Source organism: Aythya marila (genome assembly GCF_965140915.1).
Source record: "Aythya marila genome assembly, chromosome: 2".
NCBI lineage: Eukaryota > Metazoa > Chordata > Aves > Anseriformes > Anatidae > Aythya > Aythya marila.
The window spans coordinates 89850066-89871364 of record NC_139043.1 but is presented as its reverse complement, the minus strand read 5'-3'; the positions used below and the strand labels follow the sequence as shown (position 1 = coordinate 89871364).

At 38.7% G+C, this 21299-nt stretch overlaps 1 protein-coding gene across 9 annotated transcripts in view; it reads right to left on the bottom strand.

The window, feature by feature from the left end:
• The window catches only part of FHOD3 (formin homology 2 domain containing 3), a 420526-nt gene that overhangs the window by 187020 nt on the left and 212207 nt on the right, over nucleotides 1-21299 (bottom strand). For all 9 annotated transcript variants that reach the window (XM_082753307.1, XM_082753302.1, XM_082753303.1 and 6 more), the window contains exons 4-5: nucleotides 16928-16995; nucleotides 2479-2584 (exon numbers count right to left, since the gene is read on the bottom strand). In XM_082753307.1, coding sequence (XP_082609433.1) covers nucleotides 2479-2584; nucleotides 16928-16995 — 174 coding nt within the window. The remainder of the gene's footprint in view (nucleotides 1-2478; nucleotides 2585-16927; nucleotides 16996-21299) is intronic.

Below are 21299 nucleotides of genomic sequence, written 5' to 3'. Positions count from 1 at the left end.
TGAAACAACAGAGACTTTTAGGAAAAAAAGGAAAGCGAGTTCAAGAAATGGCTAGTACCTGGGAACGCAGAAGGTACTGAACACCTACATCATCCACAAATGCCTGTATTTCTAATCTATTTTCACTTTTAGGTACAAAGTTATTTCTTGAAGACTGCAGGCAAATAGGAAACACTCAGAAACCACTTCATCAAAACCAAGGATGACAGCACATGGGTAAGCCCTGCCAGTAGAAGCAATGCAATGGCGAAGGCTGCTATTTACTGTCAGCCCTGTAAGCTGTGTTAGTAGCATAGGAGGAAAACAGTGAGTTAAATGAGAGGTGCTGGAGAAATACAGACAGGATATGGGACTAAAGAGAAATCCTATCCCTTTATGATTCACGTTAAGCCCATTGAAAACAAGGAGGATATATTCCACTCCAATAGGAACCACAAGACCAGGACATCACAGCAGTAAGGGAAAAAAAAAATCTAGACAGACTTTTTTTTTTTTTAAAATCTCAATAACAAAAAACTCAGCCACTGTCTATGGCCTTCCAAAAATAATACATCATGTAAGAGTGTTTTTCTTGTGTATTTAATGTTTCTTTTCAGCACTCCTCAATGTATTTGGATAAGATTGGCCAGCTACACTGTACTTCCAAACCTACCTTTATCTCGTTGCACATGCAGACCTATTCGGAGAGCACACGCTAGCTCCTGGAACTGAAAACCAGCTGACAAAACCTTGGAGTTGCAACAAGCTTTGAACTTACTGAAAGACAGTCGTGAAAATTTTAATTTCTGAAATAAAAGCCCCATCACACGGAAAAAATCCTATTATTGTAGCAGACTCTAGGATATATTACCCAGAAAATTACTTCAGTGTCAAGAGCCAGTAAAATGGGCGGAACAAAAGCCATTATTTGGGTATTTGTAAGATAGTACCAATCCCTGAAAGCATCTTCTTAACGTAAGGATCTTAGTTCTGATGTGAGCGACTCTGGTATTAGTGGGTCATTCTGTCAGTGAGGAGGCTCAGTGCCCTGGATCTTATCTGATACAGGAAAAGAAGAGCTGCGGGGCAATCCAGTGTTTGGACTGCAAGGCCACTTGGGTGCTCAGGTAGTGTAAACACCTATCAGGTTTCCTTGCTTTGAGTTTCCAATACCTGACTGCAAAAGCCTGCTGAAGGGCAAAGACATCACCCAGCCACTAGATCAATGCTCAGCTGATTAAGCAGTAACCCCCTGGACTGAAGGCCAGGCTGTCTAATGCAGCACCTTTATTTTGCTTCCAGACTGAATTTTTGGAGAGTATTGATAGCTGATTTTCTCCCAGAAAGTTTTTCTTTTTTTCCCCAGTTGTAAAGAAAGCCTTTTTTCCTCTCATATATTTCTGTTTTCTTGTCTACTTGCGTTGTGGTTAACAGTCTTACTTCTGACTATACGCAAGCTACTATTCAATTACATTTACATCACTGCACGACTACTGACATAGAACGTAATTTCTTTGGTACTGATTTGGTGTCTTATCCAATCCCAAAAGCTGATATTTGTACAGCCTTCAAGTTCTTTGCACAAAACCACACTTACTATTTGAATTCTTGCTTTCAGTAACTTAGCACTTCTGGTTCTTCGAAAAATCTTTTTCTATTTTCGTATTTTACTCCACAATTTTCAGATTGAGTGTTGTCAGCTAAATATATCAAACTGACATTTTCAGGGACAGCTTTGTACGTCAGTCTAAGAAAATTCAGATGAGCAATCCACCACAGTTATGCATCCATTAGTGCTCTCTATTGACTATGAGATCACCCACCAGTATGGATCCCTTGTTATGACTGCTCTGCCCTCAGTCATAACCCTTCAAAACACTGAAGGAACTCTCCTGATTTGCAGACTGGGTTTCCTTGCTAAATAAAAATTGCATGCAGGCACACATGATATGCATGCAGGAACACTATACAGTAAGTCAGCTTTCTAATTCAGTACAACTCTTTCCACATCGCTCCCCAAATTCTACCTTTGCCAGTTGTCTTTTTAAGTGCAAAGAACAGAACACAGTCCTCTGATTACCTACTTAGCTCCAAAAAATCAGATAGCTGAAACTGCTTCCAACCAACTTACCTTAAAATATGACTGTCTCGCTGTTTATTCCCTACCATGTGACTAGCTACTAATCCCATTCCACAAAGTTATGTTGCTCTGTGACCTTTGACATTTACAATTATCCAGTGCAAGCTCTAGAATGCCTTTTCTTTCTTAGAATTAGGGCTTTTCAATATAATTGAAATGAAAAGCTGGACAACAGAGAGAATATCAGTATTTTATTTTTCCATTTCATCCTGATCAGCAGTGAGCATTAATCCCACCTTAATTTTCCTACATCTGCAAGACTCTGGACCAGAGGGGTACGTTTCCAACATGCTGCGAGTTGTAGCGACCTGTGAGAGCTTCACAGCAATAAAAACACCTTTCAGACACATTTCTCATACCTCTCAGGATGTAGTTCTGATAGTTCTGGTCTGCCTCTGCTCCCACTTTGATTAAGCAAGTCAGGCCTTCAGCGACAACAAATTCATGAACCAAGTCCTTGTCATCCTGCCACAGAAGAAAGGAAAAGCTATGTTAGAATTCTGGAAGACAAATAGATAGGATATATCACAACAAAGTCAAATGTATGCCTGCAACACTGACTGTATTTTCAGATGATTTAAGCGAGTTTATGTGGAAGATGTCATATACAAGACATATTGAAATCAGAATTAAATACACGATACAAAGTGATAAAAACCAAGCGTTTACATTTAGGTCAACTGAAGAAGATTAATACCAGTAAAACATTTGACTTTGGATTTTTCATTAAATGCTTGCAGTCATGCTACCTGATATTATAATCTCTTCATATTTTATAAACAGACATCCTGAAAGCCTTAGAGTGTCAGTATCAGCAAGAGAAAGCCACCACTATGCCATAGCATCACTACAGTTTCAGTATTTGAAGTGCATACAAAATTTTTAGAGTTATTTTTTATTACAACATATTATATTTTTCACTCTGTGATACTTGCTATATTTACAATGGGAAATTATACTGTTAAACAAGAGAACGCTCATGGATTCTCACATTATGATGGAAAATACTTAATATAAAAGCAAATACTCCTTAGTGCAGCAGAATGACACCATATCACATACCAGGAGCTAAACACTGAAAAAGACGCCAAGGGAATATAGAACACTGTATCTAAAGCTTGGCTTCTCATCTTACAGAGGTTCATGAAGACAAACAGGAGGCTATTAAAGACTTGATTAAACAGCACTTCATGAATTAGCTACACAAATTGTTTGAAAACAATTTGAAATATTGATGAAACTGAACTACTCTGTGGAGAAAATCATCATTGTTGCTGAATCCCTCTTTGGATTATTTTTAATATAATTATTTTTATATATAAATGCGCATTATATAGAAATTCACATTTCCAATAATGCGGCCCTGAGAAGCCAAGATCCAGATATTAGATAGTTTCATTTTGAGCAATTGCTGAATTCACTGCATACACTTTCAAAGCTGCCAAGTGAAATAAAATAATCAAGTCCCTTAATGAATTCATTCAATGAAAATTCTAGCCCTGCAATTTATTCTGTATGAATTTTCTTCTTTCACTAGAGCTGATACAGGGATATTTGTAAGGTGACCTAACAAGTCATCAGAAGTTTAGAAATCATGAGAAAAATCTATTTAATGGTGAAATTTATTAAAATAATTTAAATATACACTGTACGTTAATGTATATAGACAAAGTTTACAATGATAAAGGTTATTTATTCTTTAAAAAGTAGATAAAATTAAGCATACAATCAATCATTCTCCACATCTTTGCAAAAGTATACTATAAACCCCCCAAAATCAATAAGATTAAATCCACAATTGAGCTTTAAATTTTATTTATTTCTGACTTCTATTATTTGAGGGGATTATGTTTTTCTTTCTATAGATAAATGCCTTGATAACATTGTCTGAAGAGCCACGATGTTTACAAACTCCCATGTCGGACCAGGCATTATATATGCAAGCACAGAATTTTATGAAGATGACAGATTTCCTCCATCTATCAATTTGCCAAACTCAAAACACAATGGGCCTACCACGATAGCAGAGAAAGAGTATGCAGAGGATCAGCTTATTAACACAGAAGACATTAATTATATTCTGAATTCCTCTGTTTTACTTAATAGTGTTTTACAGGTGCATGCAAATATCGACCCCACAGCAACAGTGGGGCCTTCCCTTTGGTTTCACAGGGGTGAGGAGCTAAATGAGGTGTTCGCTCCGAGAAAAGGACCTCTCTACAGCAGGGGACTTGTGGCAGGCACAGGGCTGAAGAGCAGGGCCACCAAACCCGTGGCCACGGTGCCAACCCAAGCAGCACATCCCGATGCACGGGAGAGGGCCCAGGAAGGGGCCTGGCCAGGTGGGACACTCAGGCCTGCGGCTGCCTCCTCCAAGCAGCAGGGCCCTAACCAAACGCCATCACAAAGAAGACTTCATGCTAAAGCAATTCATCCCAAACTAGTTTGTGCAACAAGTGATGACAAAATTCAAAAACACAATGTAAAAAAATAAAATAAAATGACTGGGCCAGGGAGGCACAGCCATACCCAGGGGAGCCCAGATGACTTCCCACCCCTCAGAGCCAGGCAACTGCTCTTTCCCCCAAATCCCTTTCTATACGTTTGTTTTACTCAATGAAAATCTTGTTGTCCTAGATTTTTCAAAATTATTTCTCGTGGAATTCAAAGGAGAGGAAGATTTCCCTGGAATACGTTGGCTAAGCTTAAAGTCAAGTACTTTCGGGGTTGAGACACGCTAACTCTAAACTCCGTGGAAATTCAACAAGGACTTTGCATGGCATTCACAGTGCTTGGAAAGTAAGTTACATTGTAGGCCAAGGTCGGTGCTTAAAAACTCCCCGCTACTAAACTAAAGAGGAAAAGTTGCCAGATTTCCCCTACAAAGAGAGTGGGCAGTGGTGGGAACAAAGGCAAGAGACAGAAAGGGCAGATGTACACAGAGTGAAGGAAAACTAACGAAGTGGTAACACATTGCAGAATCAAAAAAGAAGCTGTGAGGAAAATCCATCCTTCAGAACAGTTTCTCATAAACCTGATGACAAATAAATGCCTTTTTTTTTTTTTGAATGAAGTTAAATGTTTGCAATGATAACAATTGTTGGAGCCCCAGAACTTTCTAGTTCTTCAAATATATTTTATTGATATTTCAGTAGACATCTTGATTTTGCATCAAGATGAGAGAAGTGTGTGGCATATCCTTGAGTCAAAGTTTAAAAATAAGTTTAAGAATAAACAAAAAACAAACAACCTCCTCCAGGACTGACCCACAATCAAATATACAAGACTGGATAAGTGAGAAGGAGGAGGAGGAGTAACCACGGTCTGCAGGTTCTGGTATTTGTTAGTAGATGTTAGCAGACCTAATGTTTCCATTTCTGAAAAATAAATAAATAATCAGAAGATACTGAACAAGTTATCTCTATGCACAGAGAAGTTAAAAGTAGTCCAGCTGCAGAGAACTTCAGATCAAAACTAAGAACGAAAGTAAAGTTTTAACAGTACACAGCAATTAAGGGCTGTCGACATGCAGTGAAAGAAAAATTGAAACCCTTTACAACTTTAAGATGTTCCCCATGATCTTTAACACTGAATGCACGTTAGGATATGACCTGGGGAAAAAGCAGCATCTAGTTCCCAAAATACCCCATGCTGAAGATCTGCTTTATGTTGGTGACTATTTATTTATTTTTTAATTATTATTAAAAAAAAAAAAAACAAAAAACAAAAAAAAAAAAACACACAAAACAAGGACATTCAAAAAGAAAATGGTGAGCTGTGCCTTCTGGAACTTTTTCAAAGCAGCCGAAGGAGTAAACTGCTGCAGCATAGAGTCATCCTTGACTGAAACGAGATATATTGCAGGAGAACTGCAGAGGAAATGAAGGGGATGAGGGACTTTAACCAGACTGCTTTTGGAAAGCACTGAATAAACAAATCAAACCTGAATTAAAAAAGGCTTTTAAGGTACTTCTCTTTCCCCAAATAAAAGGGAAAAAGAAGGTGTAATGAAGCAGAGCACAAACACATCACGCTCTAGACATAAATTTGAACTCAGTACATTATCTATCCCATCATGTATATACGATGAGAGGAAAGAAGCAAACATCTGGAATGTGCACAGAAAGATGAAAGGAACCCGGGCCCATATATTCTAAATTGAAAGGGGAATGTTTACATCAATTTTGTGCTAGGATAATCTTTTCGGACCCATTAACTCACTGACTTGCCAAGTTAGGTGACCTCAAGAGGAAAGGCTACCCTCTAGCAGGGGTAGGAGGCTCGGGTTTCCAGGAAGAGAGCATTCATTGTACAGAACATGCAGCGTGTGACAACGATATGGACAAGTAGCTGCCGCATACGTGTGATAACAGCTAAAAGGAGGCAGGGAAAGGGTGTCATTTGCTATGGAAATGGACTCCTCCACTAATATTGCGAAGATTTATGAGCCCCTAATCAGGAGGCATTAGAGCACTGATGAGAAAAGCAGCAAAACACGGTTAAAGCTCTCTAGGCTTCCTACTAAGCTCCTGCGGCCATAAAGATTGAGCAGCGGCACAAAGACGAGCTACTTAAAGTCTTTATGAAAAGATACTGGTGGCCTCCCTCACAGAACTGGGTATTTTACACTTTCATTCACAAATTTGGAATGGATCCTGTCTTTTCCTTTGTTTAGGCATCTTGGAAGGAAGGAAAAAAAAAAAAAAGGAAAAAAAAAAAAAAAAAAACAAGACACAAGGTCATGTATGTTGCTGTGTCACAGAACTGTTTTACACCAACAAACGATGAAAAAATTGTTAAATATATTCAAACTGGTAAGTTTAAAGCTTGCTTATCACACCAATGACTGAAAAAATGCACAAATCATACTTTTACCTGTACAAGAGTCTAGCTATCAGAAACAACCCCATAAACCCTGTGGTTAAGGAGTCTCCAGCACTCTCAGATGCCACTAATGCAAAGAAGAGCAGACAAGATTTCCTGCAGTCCTACTTGTTCTCCTGCCTCTGCACCACTGGGTACATCTCTAATGAAGTTTTGTAGGGTCTTATCCAGAGATGAAGACTTGGGGCTTTTCTCAAGGAACACCACTTTGCACGAATGCATCTTATCTGACGTGCAGCTTACATGTACAAAGATAAATTGTTTATGTACTGTTACAGATAAATCTTCCTGAAGCCTGCTATTTCTGTGAACCATATGTTTGAAAAGTTTTACCCAAAGCATGATTTCTTTTTTTTTCCCCTCCACAAAAAAAATTGCTTCGATTTCTAATAAGAATCAAGGTTTTGGAACACAGTTTCTCAAGTAAAACTTTTTTTTTGGTTTAGCTAACAACCACTGGTGAAAGCTCTATTCCAAGTATTTGGGGAAACTGGATTAGTAACTGAATAATCACACTTGGATATGCACATGCATATTTCCCTTCTACATGGCTAACAGCTGTGCAATGCACTGTCTTTCCAAGGAATCGTAACAAGATGCTTGTCTATGAGATTTCCACCAAAGGGAACGTCATTTTTATGTTTTTTCCTTCCTTTCACGAACTATCCCATTGTTTTTGGTTGCCTGAGCATTCCCATATTTAATTGTATGCTGTATGAGTCTCTGCTGTTTCTGCTACAAAATTAGACATCGCACATTTCATAAAGTTCACTTATTTAAATACGGAGCTGTGGGACTCCCCAGCCTGTGCTCTCCACATGACACGCTCTTTAGCGAGCCAGCAATCACATTCTGTACCGACCAAACTTTCCAAAATGCGAAAGTTGCAATAAGTTAGCGTAGAAGTGACAAGAGCAGAGGCAGCCAAGGTACTAGCCACATGCACAAGAATCTTCTTGCTAAGCACAAATAGGAAAAGAAAAAAAAGTTTTGATCTTTGTCTTACAGGAGGGGCCTGCTCTCACACCAAGCATGAACCCAGGGTTCACACATTTCACCCTCTGTGGAGCAGCTTCCCTCGCTGCTCTGTCACTCCACAAGATCCCTTTTAAGAGAGATTTACTCTGGTTCTTTAGGCCACCTCTGATTTTGCCTTTAAAGGAAAAGTTGCCAAAAAAGACAACTTCGCAAAGTTTTACCGCATTCACATTTTTAATATCATGATAATTCAAATTGTCCTGGGTTTAGCATAAGGAAAAATTTAAACCCTACCTGGTTCAAAGAGAAGGAATAGCCTCCCCTGCACTCTGAAACTTTGTGGGGCAGGATACTGGCAGTGCACTGACACAGAGCCCGACCTTCAAGAAGGGCACGATCCCTTCAGATGTTGACTGGCTCCAGGGGTAAAAATCCCTACTTTTTGACTGGGGAGTTAGAGAAATCTTCATTCATAGCTGTGCTCAATCACATAGTGTGCTGGGAAAGCGTGCTGTCCTCACCCTAACATGTAAGAACGATGTCTCCTTGGAAACCCCTTTTCTTCAGATTCTGTTTCCAGGGATATATGCTGCATAGCAAGGGGGCAGAAGTGAAAAAGAAACTCTGGATGATTCCTGCTCAATGTGGAAAAATAAATAAATTAAATAAAAAAAAAAAAGAAAAAAGAAAAAAAAAGGAAAAATACAGGATCACTAAAATGTCAGCCCACTCACTGGAACTCCCCCCTGCGCCCAAATAACTGACAGACAGACTTAAAAAAAAATAGAAAAAAAGAAAAACCTTAAATCTCCTTTAAAGTCAAGATAGGATCACAAAGTTGAGCTGATTTTAGGAGGATTAAGGGTTAGGGATTAGGCTTTATTCATTGGGGGATGTAAATTAGCAGCAGAGGGACAGCAGCTGACTGGTGAGGAGAGGGAGGAAGGAGGCAGGTCAAAGAGCAAAGCATGCATGACTGCAAGCATTTGCTCATATAAATCTCAAATGACAATACATCTGGTGCTCTGCCACAAGAAGGATGCAGCACTACTGCCCAACATACGCAAAAAGCCTCCTCTGTTAGCAAGCAAGTAAAGGCAGAATAATAAAATCTGTGTTTCTTACTGTTAATGATAGTATTAATGATGGTCCTTAGTCTACCCTTCACATTCCTAATATTGCACAGAGAATAGAAATCTCCTTTTATTATTTTTTTTCATTCCCTGGTTCTGGCAAACCCCAATGCGTGCAAAACCACCCAGAGCTGGTCCCTAACCTGACAGCCCATCAGTACCAGCAACGTGGGAGCACCTGGCTGCGGCCAGAAGGCACTTCCCTTACCTGAGGGCTTCACATCCACAGGCCCCCCATATAATTTAAAACGTTTATAGGGTGCTCTGCCCCAGTAGCAATGGATAATGAGCAGCCAGTTCCTCTCGGCCCTTTCAGCTGCCTAGCTAGCAACACGACCCCAGAGCCTACATTAGAAATATCCCCCAATAAAGCCGCCACGAGAATATTTTTAACTATTGCTACCTGCCTTCAGTACACACCACATCTGCTAGTTACCAGCAAAATAATTGCTCCCATCGACAAGACTACAATGATGTAGTAATAAAAGAGTTATGCTGTGCTCTATTAGAAACAGAAATCCCAGGCCGTTTCTGGAGTCCAGCTTTTTTTATTGGCTAAACAACAGGTTGCATTTTATATATCAAGATTGGCTTGCAATGCTTGCAGTCAGAAAAGCTCATTTTGGCTTGAAAACTGAGTAAACATGGTCAGGAAGTGATTGAAGGAGCATGGACCGCCAAGATATAATTTATAGTTATTTTCCCACACTTTAAACTATAGTTTTGTTCTTTGGACTCCAGAATTATTGATATAATTAAAGTATTACACTGCCAATCCAGAAGTGCCTGATAGTATCTAATTCAATTGTCACTGTTTATTTCAGTCCATTTTAAGAGCTAAGTCACCTACTGCAAACAAATCTGGAAAGAAATCATCCCAAACACATACACATGAATATATATACACACGTCAGTGCAAGTGCTATGAGTCCCTCAAGATTGTGTTGCTGTTCAAAACTAAGTTACTTAAGCATCTATGAAACATTTCTCGATGTGGATGAGTCAGGGGTTAAGCAGGTAAATCTTAGCCATGAAACACCTGCTCTGAGGCAGGGCACTACTTTTAGAACATGAACCAAGCACATCTCCCAGGGGCAGCGAGGAGGAGAGTCTTCTGCCGTCATGAAGAGCCCATCTCAAAGTATTTTTACTCTCTGCTGCTTGGCAGCTCTTCTCAGAAACTATCCCAAGCTGAGGATGCAAGGTCAGCTGTTGTCCTTGCTGACCTTCCCCCAGCACAACTAGGAGGAGAGTCCCGCAAGAACAAGAGTGCCCAAGACTGCCACGTCCCAAAACTGCAATCAGTTGGTGGAGGTAACCAAGGCAGTGGCAGAAGCAGCCAGTTTGTCCCTTAACCAAAGCTCCTTCTTCTTGCTATCTGTTGATTGCAAATGCACTTCAGCTGCTTTGCAGCCCTCGCTGACTGTGCCACCGCTTTCACCCCCTGCCCTGCACTGACTCCACATCTCCTATTCACTTCCCTCCTCCAGCCTTTCCACCTTGCCAATTCATCACATGTACAGCTGTGATAACACTATGCCATTAATCTTGGAAAGAAAGAAAATTGATCTTCTATTTAAACTAGTTCAAATGCAGTCCAAACTATTGCTGATTATGGATTCCCACCTTGGCATAAATAAGCTGATAAGCAAAAGTAATGTTTTATTTACAGCCATTAATCCCCAGGAGTCTCTCTTCTGAAACATCATCAATACAGAAAATGAATATTCTGTTGATCCACAAAACCAGAAAACTTCACATTTTGTATTGCATTAAAAACACCAGCAAAACAAATAAGCATTTGCCAGCATTTCCTATTAGCAAAGAAGCTGTAACATGTTATCTCACACCTGCTTTATAAAGGGACAGATTTAAATTGTATGCCATTTTGCAGTTTCTTCTGAAGAGTTGGAAGAATACACAGGGGCAAATCAGAAGTTTCAATTTAGTAGTTTTCATTACGTTTCAAATTAAAACACATGAAAATTAAACCAATATTCGAATACCAAACATGCAGTTCCAGTACATGAAGAATTACTTGAACCTTGAGGATATTGGGAAGGAAACCTGAAATATCTTCAGGTTTTGTTCATCTGTTCATCAACTATACACTTGTATGAGTGTGTCTTTTCAAAGAATGCAAAGACTTCTCAAGGAACAACACCTGAGAAACAACAGATACTCAGACACCTAAGACATCCAGCATCAGCAGCATAGCTACTCCAGTAGCCATCCAGTAGCATATGGAAGAAGTCTTGAGGAAATAACTTATAGATAAGAATCAAATGTTGCCTTATTACATTTGTAGAGATTCCTTAGAGTCAAATCAGTGTTTATTAGACACAGTTAAGGTAAATTTCAATCAGTATATTCCAGCCAACAAGAAATAGAAATAAAAGTATAGTAGCAGGTAGACAACAAATACTTCATGCATTCATGAAAAGATTTAAAAGTTTTAAACTTTCTTAGCAATTTTTTTATTTATTTTTTATTTTTTTAGAACAATCCTCTCTAGGGAAATCAAAGCAACTTCTTAGAATAGGGATATTCTTTGATGGCAGCTAAGCAGCAGATTAAACAATATTCTTGCATTATGTTACCTACCTGAGGAAGTTAAAGCAGACAGGCAACAGAGGTTTCTCTCTTTTTCATGACTTAATCAAGAGACCCTCCAAAAGGGGACAGGTGGCAGTCTGCTTTACAAGCGATGACAGCAGCCCCTAAATCAAGTGCCACGCCACTTCAGACCCCGAGGAGTCATCAGTCATGCTCGCAAGAGTGGAAGGAGCAGCCTCCTTCCTTGAGATCAATGAGGCACACACAGAAAACTCCTTCTACTCAGCTAAGGATGATTGATGACCCCTTAGCAGCTGAAGTGTGTGACATTTGATTTCATTCACTGATAAGATTATGTATATCCAAACACCTTCCAGTTAATGTTTCCAGGGCCCCTACATAGCTGTTCAATGTAACATTTTATACAAAGCTCAGCTGTTCAATGATTAATGATTTTTTTTTGTTTTAAACAATAGAAGAAAATTCTGTAAGAGAATTTTGCAACGGCATTGTCTGATATTCTGGTAGCAGCACAAAAGGGGAATCTAGGCTCCTCAAGGAAGATAGTGGGAGGTCTCCCACATTTGTCAGATGACACTTAGTGAGGAAAAATGTCCTAAAAGAAACCTGACTTTCTTCCTTAATACTTTAAAATATCTTTTAAGGTCTGCTTTTTAGAAAACCTAATGCATTGATTGATTAAAGATTGGTTAAAAATACTTTCCAGAATGTTAGGAAGCCATGTAGGTTTACAAGATTACAGATTTTCACATAGTTGAAATATGCTTTGTAGCTCTTTTTACATCATATTCTTATCCATCTTATTCATATTGTGAAATTATGCAATCACCATAAACTGAAGCTATGCTTTGAAACTGCAAGGCACTTTTTTATAGTTTCTAAGACATGCTTACTTTACATTAAGTCTACTCATATCAGAGGTCTTGTAAAATAAACCTTTTTAGTATCAAGAAATTGCCATAGCACTGTTTACACATATTATAGTGCTTGAACCTAATTTATCTGCTTTTAAAATTGATAAGGATTGAATTAAATGTTTTAAGCAGGTGTATTTTTATCACTTGTAAAATATCAAGATCAGGTAGCACAATGTTTTTGTTTTCAGATGCTGATTTTCTAAGTGCCACATTTCACTGTATTCTCTTCCTGTACGCCTTTGAGTCTTTTCATAAAATCATTAAGGTTGGAAAAGACCTCCAAGATCACCTAGTCCAACCATCACCCTACTACCAGTATCACCCACTAAACCACGTCCCTAAGCACCACATTCAACCTTAATCACCCTCAGGGTTGGTGACTCCACCACCTCCCTGTGCAACCCGTCCCAGTGCCTGACTGCTCTTTCTGAGAAGAAATGTCTCCTCATTTCCAACCTCAACCTCCCCTGGTGCAACTTGAGGCCATTCCCTCTAGTCCTATCACTGGTTACCTGAGAGAAGAGGCTGACTCCCAGCTCCCCACAACTTCCTTTCAGGTAGCTGTAGAGAGCAATAAGGTCTGCCCTGAGACTTTCAGCACTTTACACAAAAATTCACAAGTTTCTAATGACCTCAAGAACTAATACTTAAGGCACCACAGAAATCTGTCAGAAAATACATTACAAAAGAGTTAAACTGCAGTCCTTCAGACTGTCAATTATATCTGTATGGGTATATGCATGTGTGTATACACACACACACAGACACACACACTTGCACACGGTTATTTTAAGGTCAAGTGCTTCCACAGTACAAATATTACTTTCTTTGCTCCATCAGCTTTTCTTCGCTGAAAAGAGTACTGGTAAATCCGAAGAATAATACTGGAGTACAGTCCAGCAAGAGATCATGGCAATGACTTTATTAACCCTTCAGAGTGAATTACAACAATCAAGTAACGTTGCTGTTAAAGCAAAATGCTTCTTATGTGCTTTATCATTTCGCCAGAACATCCCACCATAAGAAACCAAACAGAAATTCCATGTTTGTACTTGCCAAATGAATCTTTCATTTAAAATCTGAAACAAAGACACTACTTTTGCCAAACATTGCTAAGCTTCGCTGAAGCCTTGCGTGAAAAACCAAGAGCTCTGACTATTTGGAATTCATATTTGATGTAAAACTTGGTCTGGTTCCCACTTAGTGCAAATAAGCGACTGCACACTACCTTGAAGCTCTTTAAATTAAAAAATGATACTGACACAGAACTGCGCCAAATTAACTCAGCTCTGATGAAATGATTATAAAAACATGGTGTTACGAACTGTCTTGGCACTTAAAGACATAATGAAGTCTCCATAACTTTCTGAAAGCTGTTAAAATAAAAATAAAGACTAGCTTTGAAGTCAACATTTTATTTCTGCAACAATATAATGCCGAAGAATTTAAAATACTAAATACAATGAGATATAAAATCAAACAGATGCTTATTTTGAAAAAATAGATTTCTAATGGTAATTTTATTTAATGTCAGACTAGAAGAGAAATTGGGTATGACCATTTGGACAATAGTGTTTGGTCTATAGTTTTATGTTAAGTTGTATTTTTCTTCACTAAAAAAATAGCTAATTTTTCTAAAACATACAAAAGTTATCTTATCCTCTCTCATGGTTCGTTCTGAGATAAACCGAAATCATGCTTGAGAGGTGCCTTTAGCAATGTTGCTAACTATTAATGACAGTGAAGCTGACAAGTAAAACGAAGCATACATCATGCAGCATTTCGTTTTCCAGTATTTAGTACACCACCTCAAATACTCAAGCATACGGGATGAATACTCTGCAGCTTGTGGAAGATTTTTCCTCTGTTCTTCGCTAATGAGAACCTGTATTCTGAGAGTATACAAAGATCTACCAAGTGTGCCTTCATCTGATGAATGGCCACATCTCTACTAGAAGTAGCTACTTAATGTGCTAACAGATAATTTCCAAATTCCTCTCTGTATCATATACATTAGGGAGCAGGGAAGTCAAATTCTTCAAGGAGAGTTATGTTTTGAAACTGTCAGACAGACAACCTGAAAACTAAATTCACTCCTGGTGCACTTCCAATGATCTAGATTTGAACTGAATTCTTTCTTTAAAACTAGGCAGGCAATGCATCTCCAACAGAAAGCCTGGTTATCTCTTTGTAATAACTAAAATGTTGAGAGAGTAACGTTGACCTGCCAGGAATTAAATTAAAAGCCAGGAAACATGAGGATAACATCAGTTACCTATGCAACTTTTATGACTAGATTATGATAAAGTCTTCAAATGCACCATCACAGTTTTACTATCCCGGTCTCCCGCAGAACCACAGTTCATTCACAGTGTTTATGTGCCTCTCTTTTCCGTTTCCTCTTCAACCCACTGCAATTAAATTTACTAGATGGATAAATATTTACAACATCTCCATCAAAACAGCTGACAAGCTGGAAGACATATCTTACTGGTGGGTTCTCTGAAAGCACTGCATGCTAGGTACTCAGAAACACATACTAGACTTCAAAGAACCTACATGGGAAACATCCAAACTGGGAAGCGTTTTGATGGGAGGTGTGAGAGATGTGGCATGGATGGGAAGAAAAAGGCTTAGCACTCACAGTTAAGTGTGTCTGAATGCTTAGATTCATGTAAGAAATATGTAAATTGATAGAAATACAAATACTTCTCCAAAGGTGAGCCAAAAGAAAAGCAACCAGAGAGGACTCTTGAAAAGCTGCCTGATTTCCTCTAAGCAAACAGTCCACCTACTTGGCAGCCTCACAGGGAAAACCAATTTGCATCATCACAATTCTTAAACAGCCTTTCCCTGGGAATGCCTTCAAGAGACAATGTTTTTCCCAATCAGTTGACTACAAGATGATCAGACCTGTTTGGGAACTGGAATTCCTTTCCTTTCCAAATGTTTCAAAATTCAAAAGCTTTGTTCTGACCCAGAAAAAATAAACAACCTCAACTACAAAATTATCCGTGAAATGAAATCACCCTTTATCAGCTATTCCTGTGCTCAGAAAAATCGTCATCCTGGCATTTACTAAATTCTGAACACTTCACCTTAAAACTTAAAAAAAATAAAATAAAATAAAATGCGTATTTTGGAAAACTGCAATTCTGCAGTCCTAGAATTCTGAAATGTTATTCTCCCTATAAGAAATGTTTATTTAAAACAAAATAAAAATTGCTAAACTAACAGCTTGAAACCCTTACAGCTATTTCACAGACTTGCACCTACCCGTTGCACCAAATAACATATGGAAGGTTGTCATCCTCCATATGGATCCATTAGTAAAGGAGGTCAGGTGTTTTTCTTATTGATTTCATTTATATTTACTGATCAAGACAGAATGTGTCATCCTGAATTCCATTTTAGTATCACATTTGCAATATGCTCTGGTTTTTACCTCCTTTTCCTGACTTCTTCTCTCCAACAATGATTTCCTTTTGGCCCTGCATCTTTTCCAAGGTGATCTCCCTAGCCCATAAAACCAATCTGAAATCTGAGCTTTTTATCCAGTTCACTTACATATCACTCACACCACTAATCTATCACATCAGCTCCTTCTCTACAGGCCCCAAACAATCCTGCTGTTTCCAGGTCTCCTCCAAAATGAACACATACTCCTTTGAGCATGAACACACCTGCCTTTCCTTAAACTTAACCCATCAGTCACAACTAACACCCTCCAGCTCCACAAAGAATCCTCGGGGCTAATCCATAAATAAGTAATTCTAACATCTTCAGAGCTCTACCACTACATTTTGGTTCATCATCAGATCTGTCCTACGGTTCTTGCATCCTTGTCTCAGGTTTTGGTGTGGCTTCAACCTAGTCTATTTGTCAACAATATGTCTGTAGATGGAAATCAACCCAACATGGAGCCACCACCCCTGTTTACAGTTTCCTAGCTTCTCTTTTCATATTCCTCCCCCCTCTGCCCCTCTTCCACTCTTCCCAATGCAAAACTATGCCATTGTCCAAATGAGCAGTCTAAGTTTCCATGCAAGAGTTCCAGTTTTCTTCTCTCCTGTCAGGTTCCAACCACTAAGCCTGATGTTACTATGCATCTGGTTCTGCCTTTTGACAGACTGAACGAACAGGAATGAAGAACACAAAAAAAAAAGGCCCTAAGAAGCAATCAGATAATCACACATTACAAATGAAGTCCTGAAATTCTCTCTTTTACCAGAAACTGTAAGTTATTCCCTATGAGAGAGAGAGAGATTGAAATTGAAGTCATATTCAAATCACAGAATGGAGAGCCAGTATTTGCTCACCTGGAATATTTGTTTCAATGAGAAAAGTGCCCGTCTCAGCTCCCGTCCATTGGAATTGTAAAGTTTTTCTGGAAAAGAAAAAAAGACAACAACAGGAAGTTCAATATTAACCAAACTGACAACACCAAAAAGAAAACAGTACAGATTTTGAAAGACTTGATGGCTAGTGCTCCAATGTCCCATTAGGTAGAGTTCTGTCAAATTAAGCAATATTCTTTTTTTAATACATATTTAGATAGATAGATATATCTATATCTATATATAGACAGTATTCACTTATCAAAAACACAAGTAAAACCTGGGTTTAGTTGTCCATAACTTCAAATGGCATCTCCCAGGTAAATTCACTATAGCTTCAACTACATCAGCAAGAAACTATGCTGTAAGGAGTTTTCAAAAATGCCTAGAAATAATCAAATTGTTGCATTAAGGCAAACGTAGGGTTTATTGAAATACCAGATTAGTATCAAAACATATAACTCAGAGCAGTCTTTGCTTTTGTTATCAAAACTAGAGCCACTGAATCCCATCCTTGACTGCCTTCCCTCTAGACATTCTTTTCTTGTGTTCTCATCTTTCTATTGTTAATTCCATTCTACAACGGCAATGAACATTAATACCAGAAATAGACGGACAGTCTGTTCTAAGCATAATTCAAAACAGTGTTTTATTCTCATGAAAACTGATCTTGATCTTTTTTCTAAATGAAGCAGAAGTCTTCTTTACATCATCCAGTACTGAAATATATCTGCCGTCATTTATTCCCCTATTAGTGCATACTCGTAGAAATAATTTTAAGTAGACAAAAGGAACTCCTCTGCTATCATTCTGTATCCTAACACAGCATCTGTGCCTTTGGAAGAACTCTTGTATCATATGTCTCGAGTTCATTGCTGTGTATCTGGAAGTGTTTTGTAACTCTATGGATGGATGGAGAAGAACATACGGCTCTTCGAGTCTTTCTAGCCTACTGCACAGGCATATCTGATAGAGACATTGCATACAACACTTTATACAATCTTAAGTTTCACCATGTTGAATTTTATTACACAAATGCAATCTGAGGTCAATTACAAACAAAAACCTAATCTTTGTAGCCACCTGCTGTGACATGCTTCTCCTGACCCACAGATCATCCTACAAGGACCTGCTCTGCAATAGGCAGTAATAGTGGACTCGGCAGGCCATGAGATCAATGTGGACATGCCTGTGGAGTGGGAATATTCATATGAGAAGATAAACTTCTAAAATCTGAGTTTTCTCTTGCTTTCCCACATCTACTTCTCTTTTAATTACTAATTTACGCTACAAAATAAAATTAAATGTTCTCACTCGGGAAATCACCAAAAAAAAAAAAAAAAGAAAAGAAGCCCAGCATTCAAGGCTTTAATGCATTTATAACTCAGTAATCCTTTTCAACTTAAATTAAAGAAGGCAGATTTTAATTTTAGAAAAACATTCCTTATTCCCAACAGTCATCTTCAACCAAGAAAAAAAAAAGTGAAATAAAACTTCAGCAAAGCTTACACTTTTTTTTGGTAAACTTTGAAAGTAGTTTTGTTCATCCCTAATTGCCTTTGATTTCAAAGGCAAAACGCGTAGAATTGGCAAAACTATTGTTGTTGTAAGTTGTCTCCTTCCTTGCACTGTTTATAGATTCCTGACAAAACATTGGAGGAATGGATTTCACTCGAAGCCATAAATTTAGAGGCGTACTTTAATTACTCTAGCTTAAAAACACACTGGCATGTGAAACTACACTTCTTGGCAGGATAAAGAGTAATTTTGTCAGAAAAGCTTAAAGAATAATAAAGGCCTTTTAAAGACCTGCTCTGTCAACTTTACATGCCATATAACACAAAATATTCCTCTTTGAAAGATACCTCCATCTGGCATTTGTTATTACTAATTTCCCTCTATTCATAATTCAGCATCATTACAAGCCGAGTCTCTCCAAACAAGGCGGCACATTATCATCTTAATTAAGAGAGGCACCATTTCTTAAAGTGCTGGCAACTTTGTACATAAATATCAACTTTCTAACAAATGCCATCTGTGTGTTTTTTTTTTTTTTTTTGTTGTTGTTGTTTTTTGTTTTAACAGGAACAGTCATCATCCCAGCCTGGGGTAAAGTACTAATGAACCATTGTCATGATCCTATAACGCCAGTTGCTTTCATTGGTGCATGCAAATTTTTGGTACATCTCAGGGGAACAATGCCGAACATTTTTTCTCTTGGTCTTTTCACAGAATATAACATCATCCTTGGCAATGCTATCCCTCCTCATACACAGAAAAGATGACAAATTAATGAATGCAGTCCAAAATAGGGCCTATCATTAGAGCTGAAGGATCAATACCTACTGGCAGCATCACATTTTTGTAACAGCGGTGGCAACAAGACAGCAGCACATAGCCCAGACACTGGAGCTTGTCTGACACATGTTTTGAGGAGCAACAGTGCAGGTAAGTTGTCTCATTTCGGACTTTTATTACAAAGGTACAGCTATCTACACAAACGTACACAGTTCCCTCCTCACTTTGAGCTCATTGTGTTGAATCAGCTCAGAAACTCAAGTTTCTCAACATTTCACCTAATATTCTTACTCTAGGGCAGTACAACCAACTTCTGATACTGCTGGTGGCCACCAGAAAGATTCACAGAGCATGACCCAAGGAGGTAAATGAAACAGTCGCTCCTCTGAGCGATGCTCTGTGAGAAGATGTTTTGGTGTAGAGGACTCAGGTCCAGGGTCAACCTTGGCCCAGGCAGGAAAGCCCAAGTAAGAAAGTCTGTCATGGGCTGCTTTCTACAAGCTTTATTCTGTTTCTGTGTGCTGTATATCAGAAAACCCTAAGTGTTTTCACCAGATGAAAGCTCCAGGGTACTTGTTAAGAAGCTCCTGGGCCTTATGGGATCCCCATTTGCCAGCAGTGACCTAACACCACAGGGGCCTCCGGCCTGGTACCAAAAGGCCCGGACTGGAACCAAAGCTATGAAAACACAGGGGCAGAATACAGAAGGCAAAAATAACCAGTAAGGCCTCTTGCTGTGGTAGAAAAACAAATTAAAACAGAGATTGAAAGGCACATTTGCTTACAATGTTTTCACACTGAAGGTGATTCAGAAACCAAAGAAGATAGCAAATGCTTTTTAACGCTGGCTGTTTTACCGTAGCAATTTAAAGCATTGCTCTCTTTTAAAGAGATTGAGAGAAGTAGCTTTCCACTTTAAAGTACAGAGGTGACCACAGTTGCTGTTACCAGAACATGAAAAGGGCCAAGGACAGCCCAAAAGACCTGAGTTGAGTAAACGTGCTGTATAAATACTTAAATACTTAGGCCAGGCCTGCATTACACAGAAACTGAACCTCTCAACTTCAGGCAGGAAGATGTGCTGCTACGCCTTTCCCTAAAGCATAATGACCCTCTGGCCCTTTTGTAACAAAAAACACCCACACCACAAAACTTCTTATCTTTATGTCTTTGTGCAGGTCAAGTATGGACTTGGAGAAACTACACTCATACACTTCCAGATCGGAAAAGATAAATTACGTCAGGGAGTCTGAGGTATCTGACTGTGTCTACCTAGCTATAAATGACCAAAATTCTGACAGTTATGTCACGATAAGCTGTGCTATTGCTTTTATTTCTTGAACAGAAGTAGTCAGAAAGGAAAGAGTGGCATCTATATCTGTGAAGAAGGTTTAATTGCAGTTATCTAGATGATAGAGGCCTCCTGGTGGTTTCCTCTGATGGTAGCTAACACTAGAGGGCACTGCTTATTTCTTTATTTTATGAAAGAAAAGGCACTCTATCCCTCCATGGCAGCTTCCCACTGATCAAGCAATACTGACTGTGATGCTAAAATTGGCACTTCGTTAACCTTGAAAGCCTACTTTTTAGTTGTGGCCCGCATGACATCCTGAGAAAACAAAAAGCTTCAGCACTGCCATCCTCAAACATTCAAAATCAGTGCCAACTCTTCTGAAACCACCTGACAGAAAAACAGGTACAAGCTTCATCATCATTTGCCTTTCTGTAACACTCAAGAGTCACGTTTTTTTAAATTATCCTTTGCACCATATGGATAAGGTGTATTTTCTTGACAGACAATGACAGTCTTTGCTCACCACCTCTTCCCACAAGCAGGATGCTAAATATAACTGAGCTGGTGATATAAACACATACACAAGAGGCAGCAAGCTGGAAGTACCTCTTTTCAAGCAATAACAGCACTTGGGGAACATGCTTCATGCTCAGAAAGAAAACCATTATTTATTACCCTAGGTTTTTATTTGTTTGCTTTTACTTCTATAAAAATAATTCTCCTAGAGAGGAAAGAAAAACAACACATGGTAGGTGATTTCTC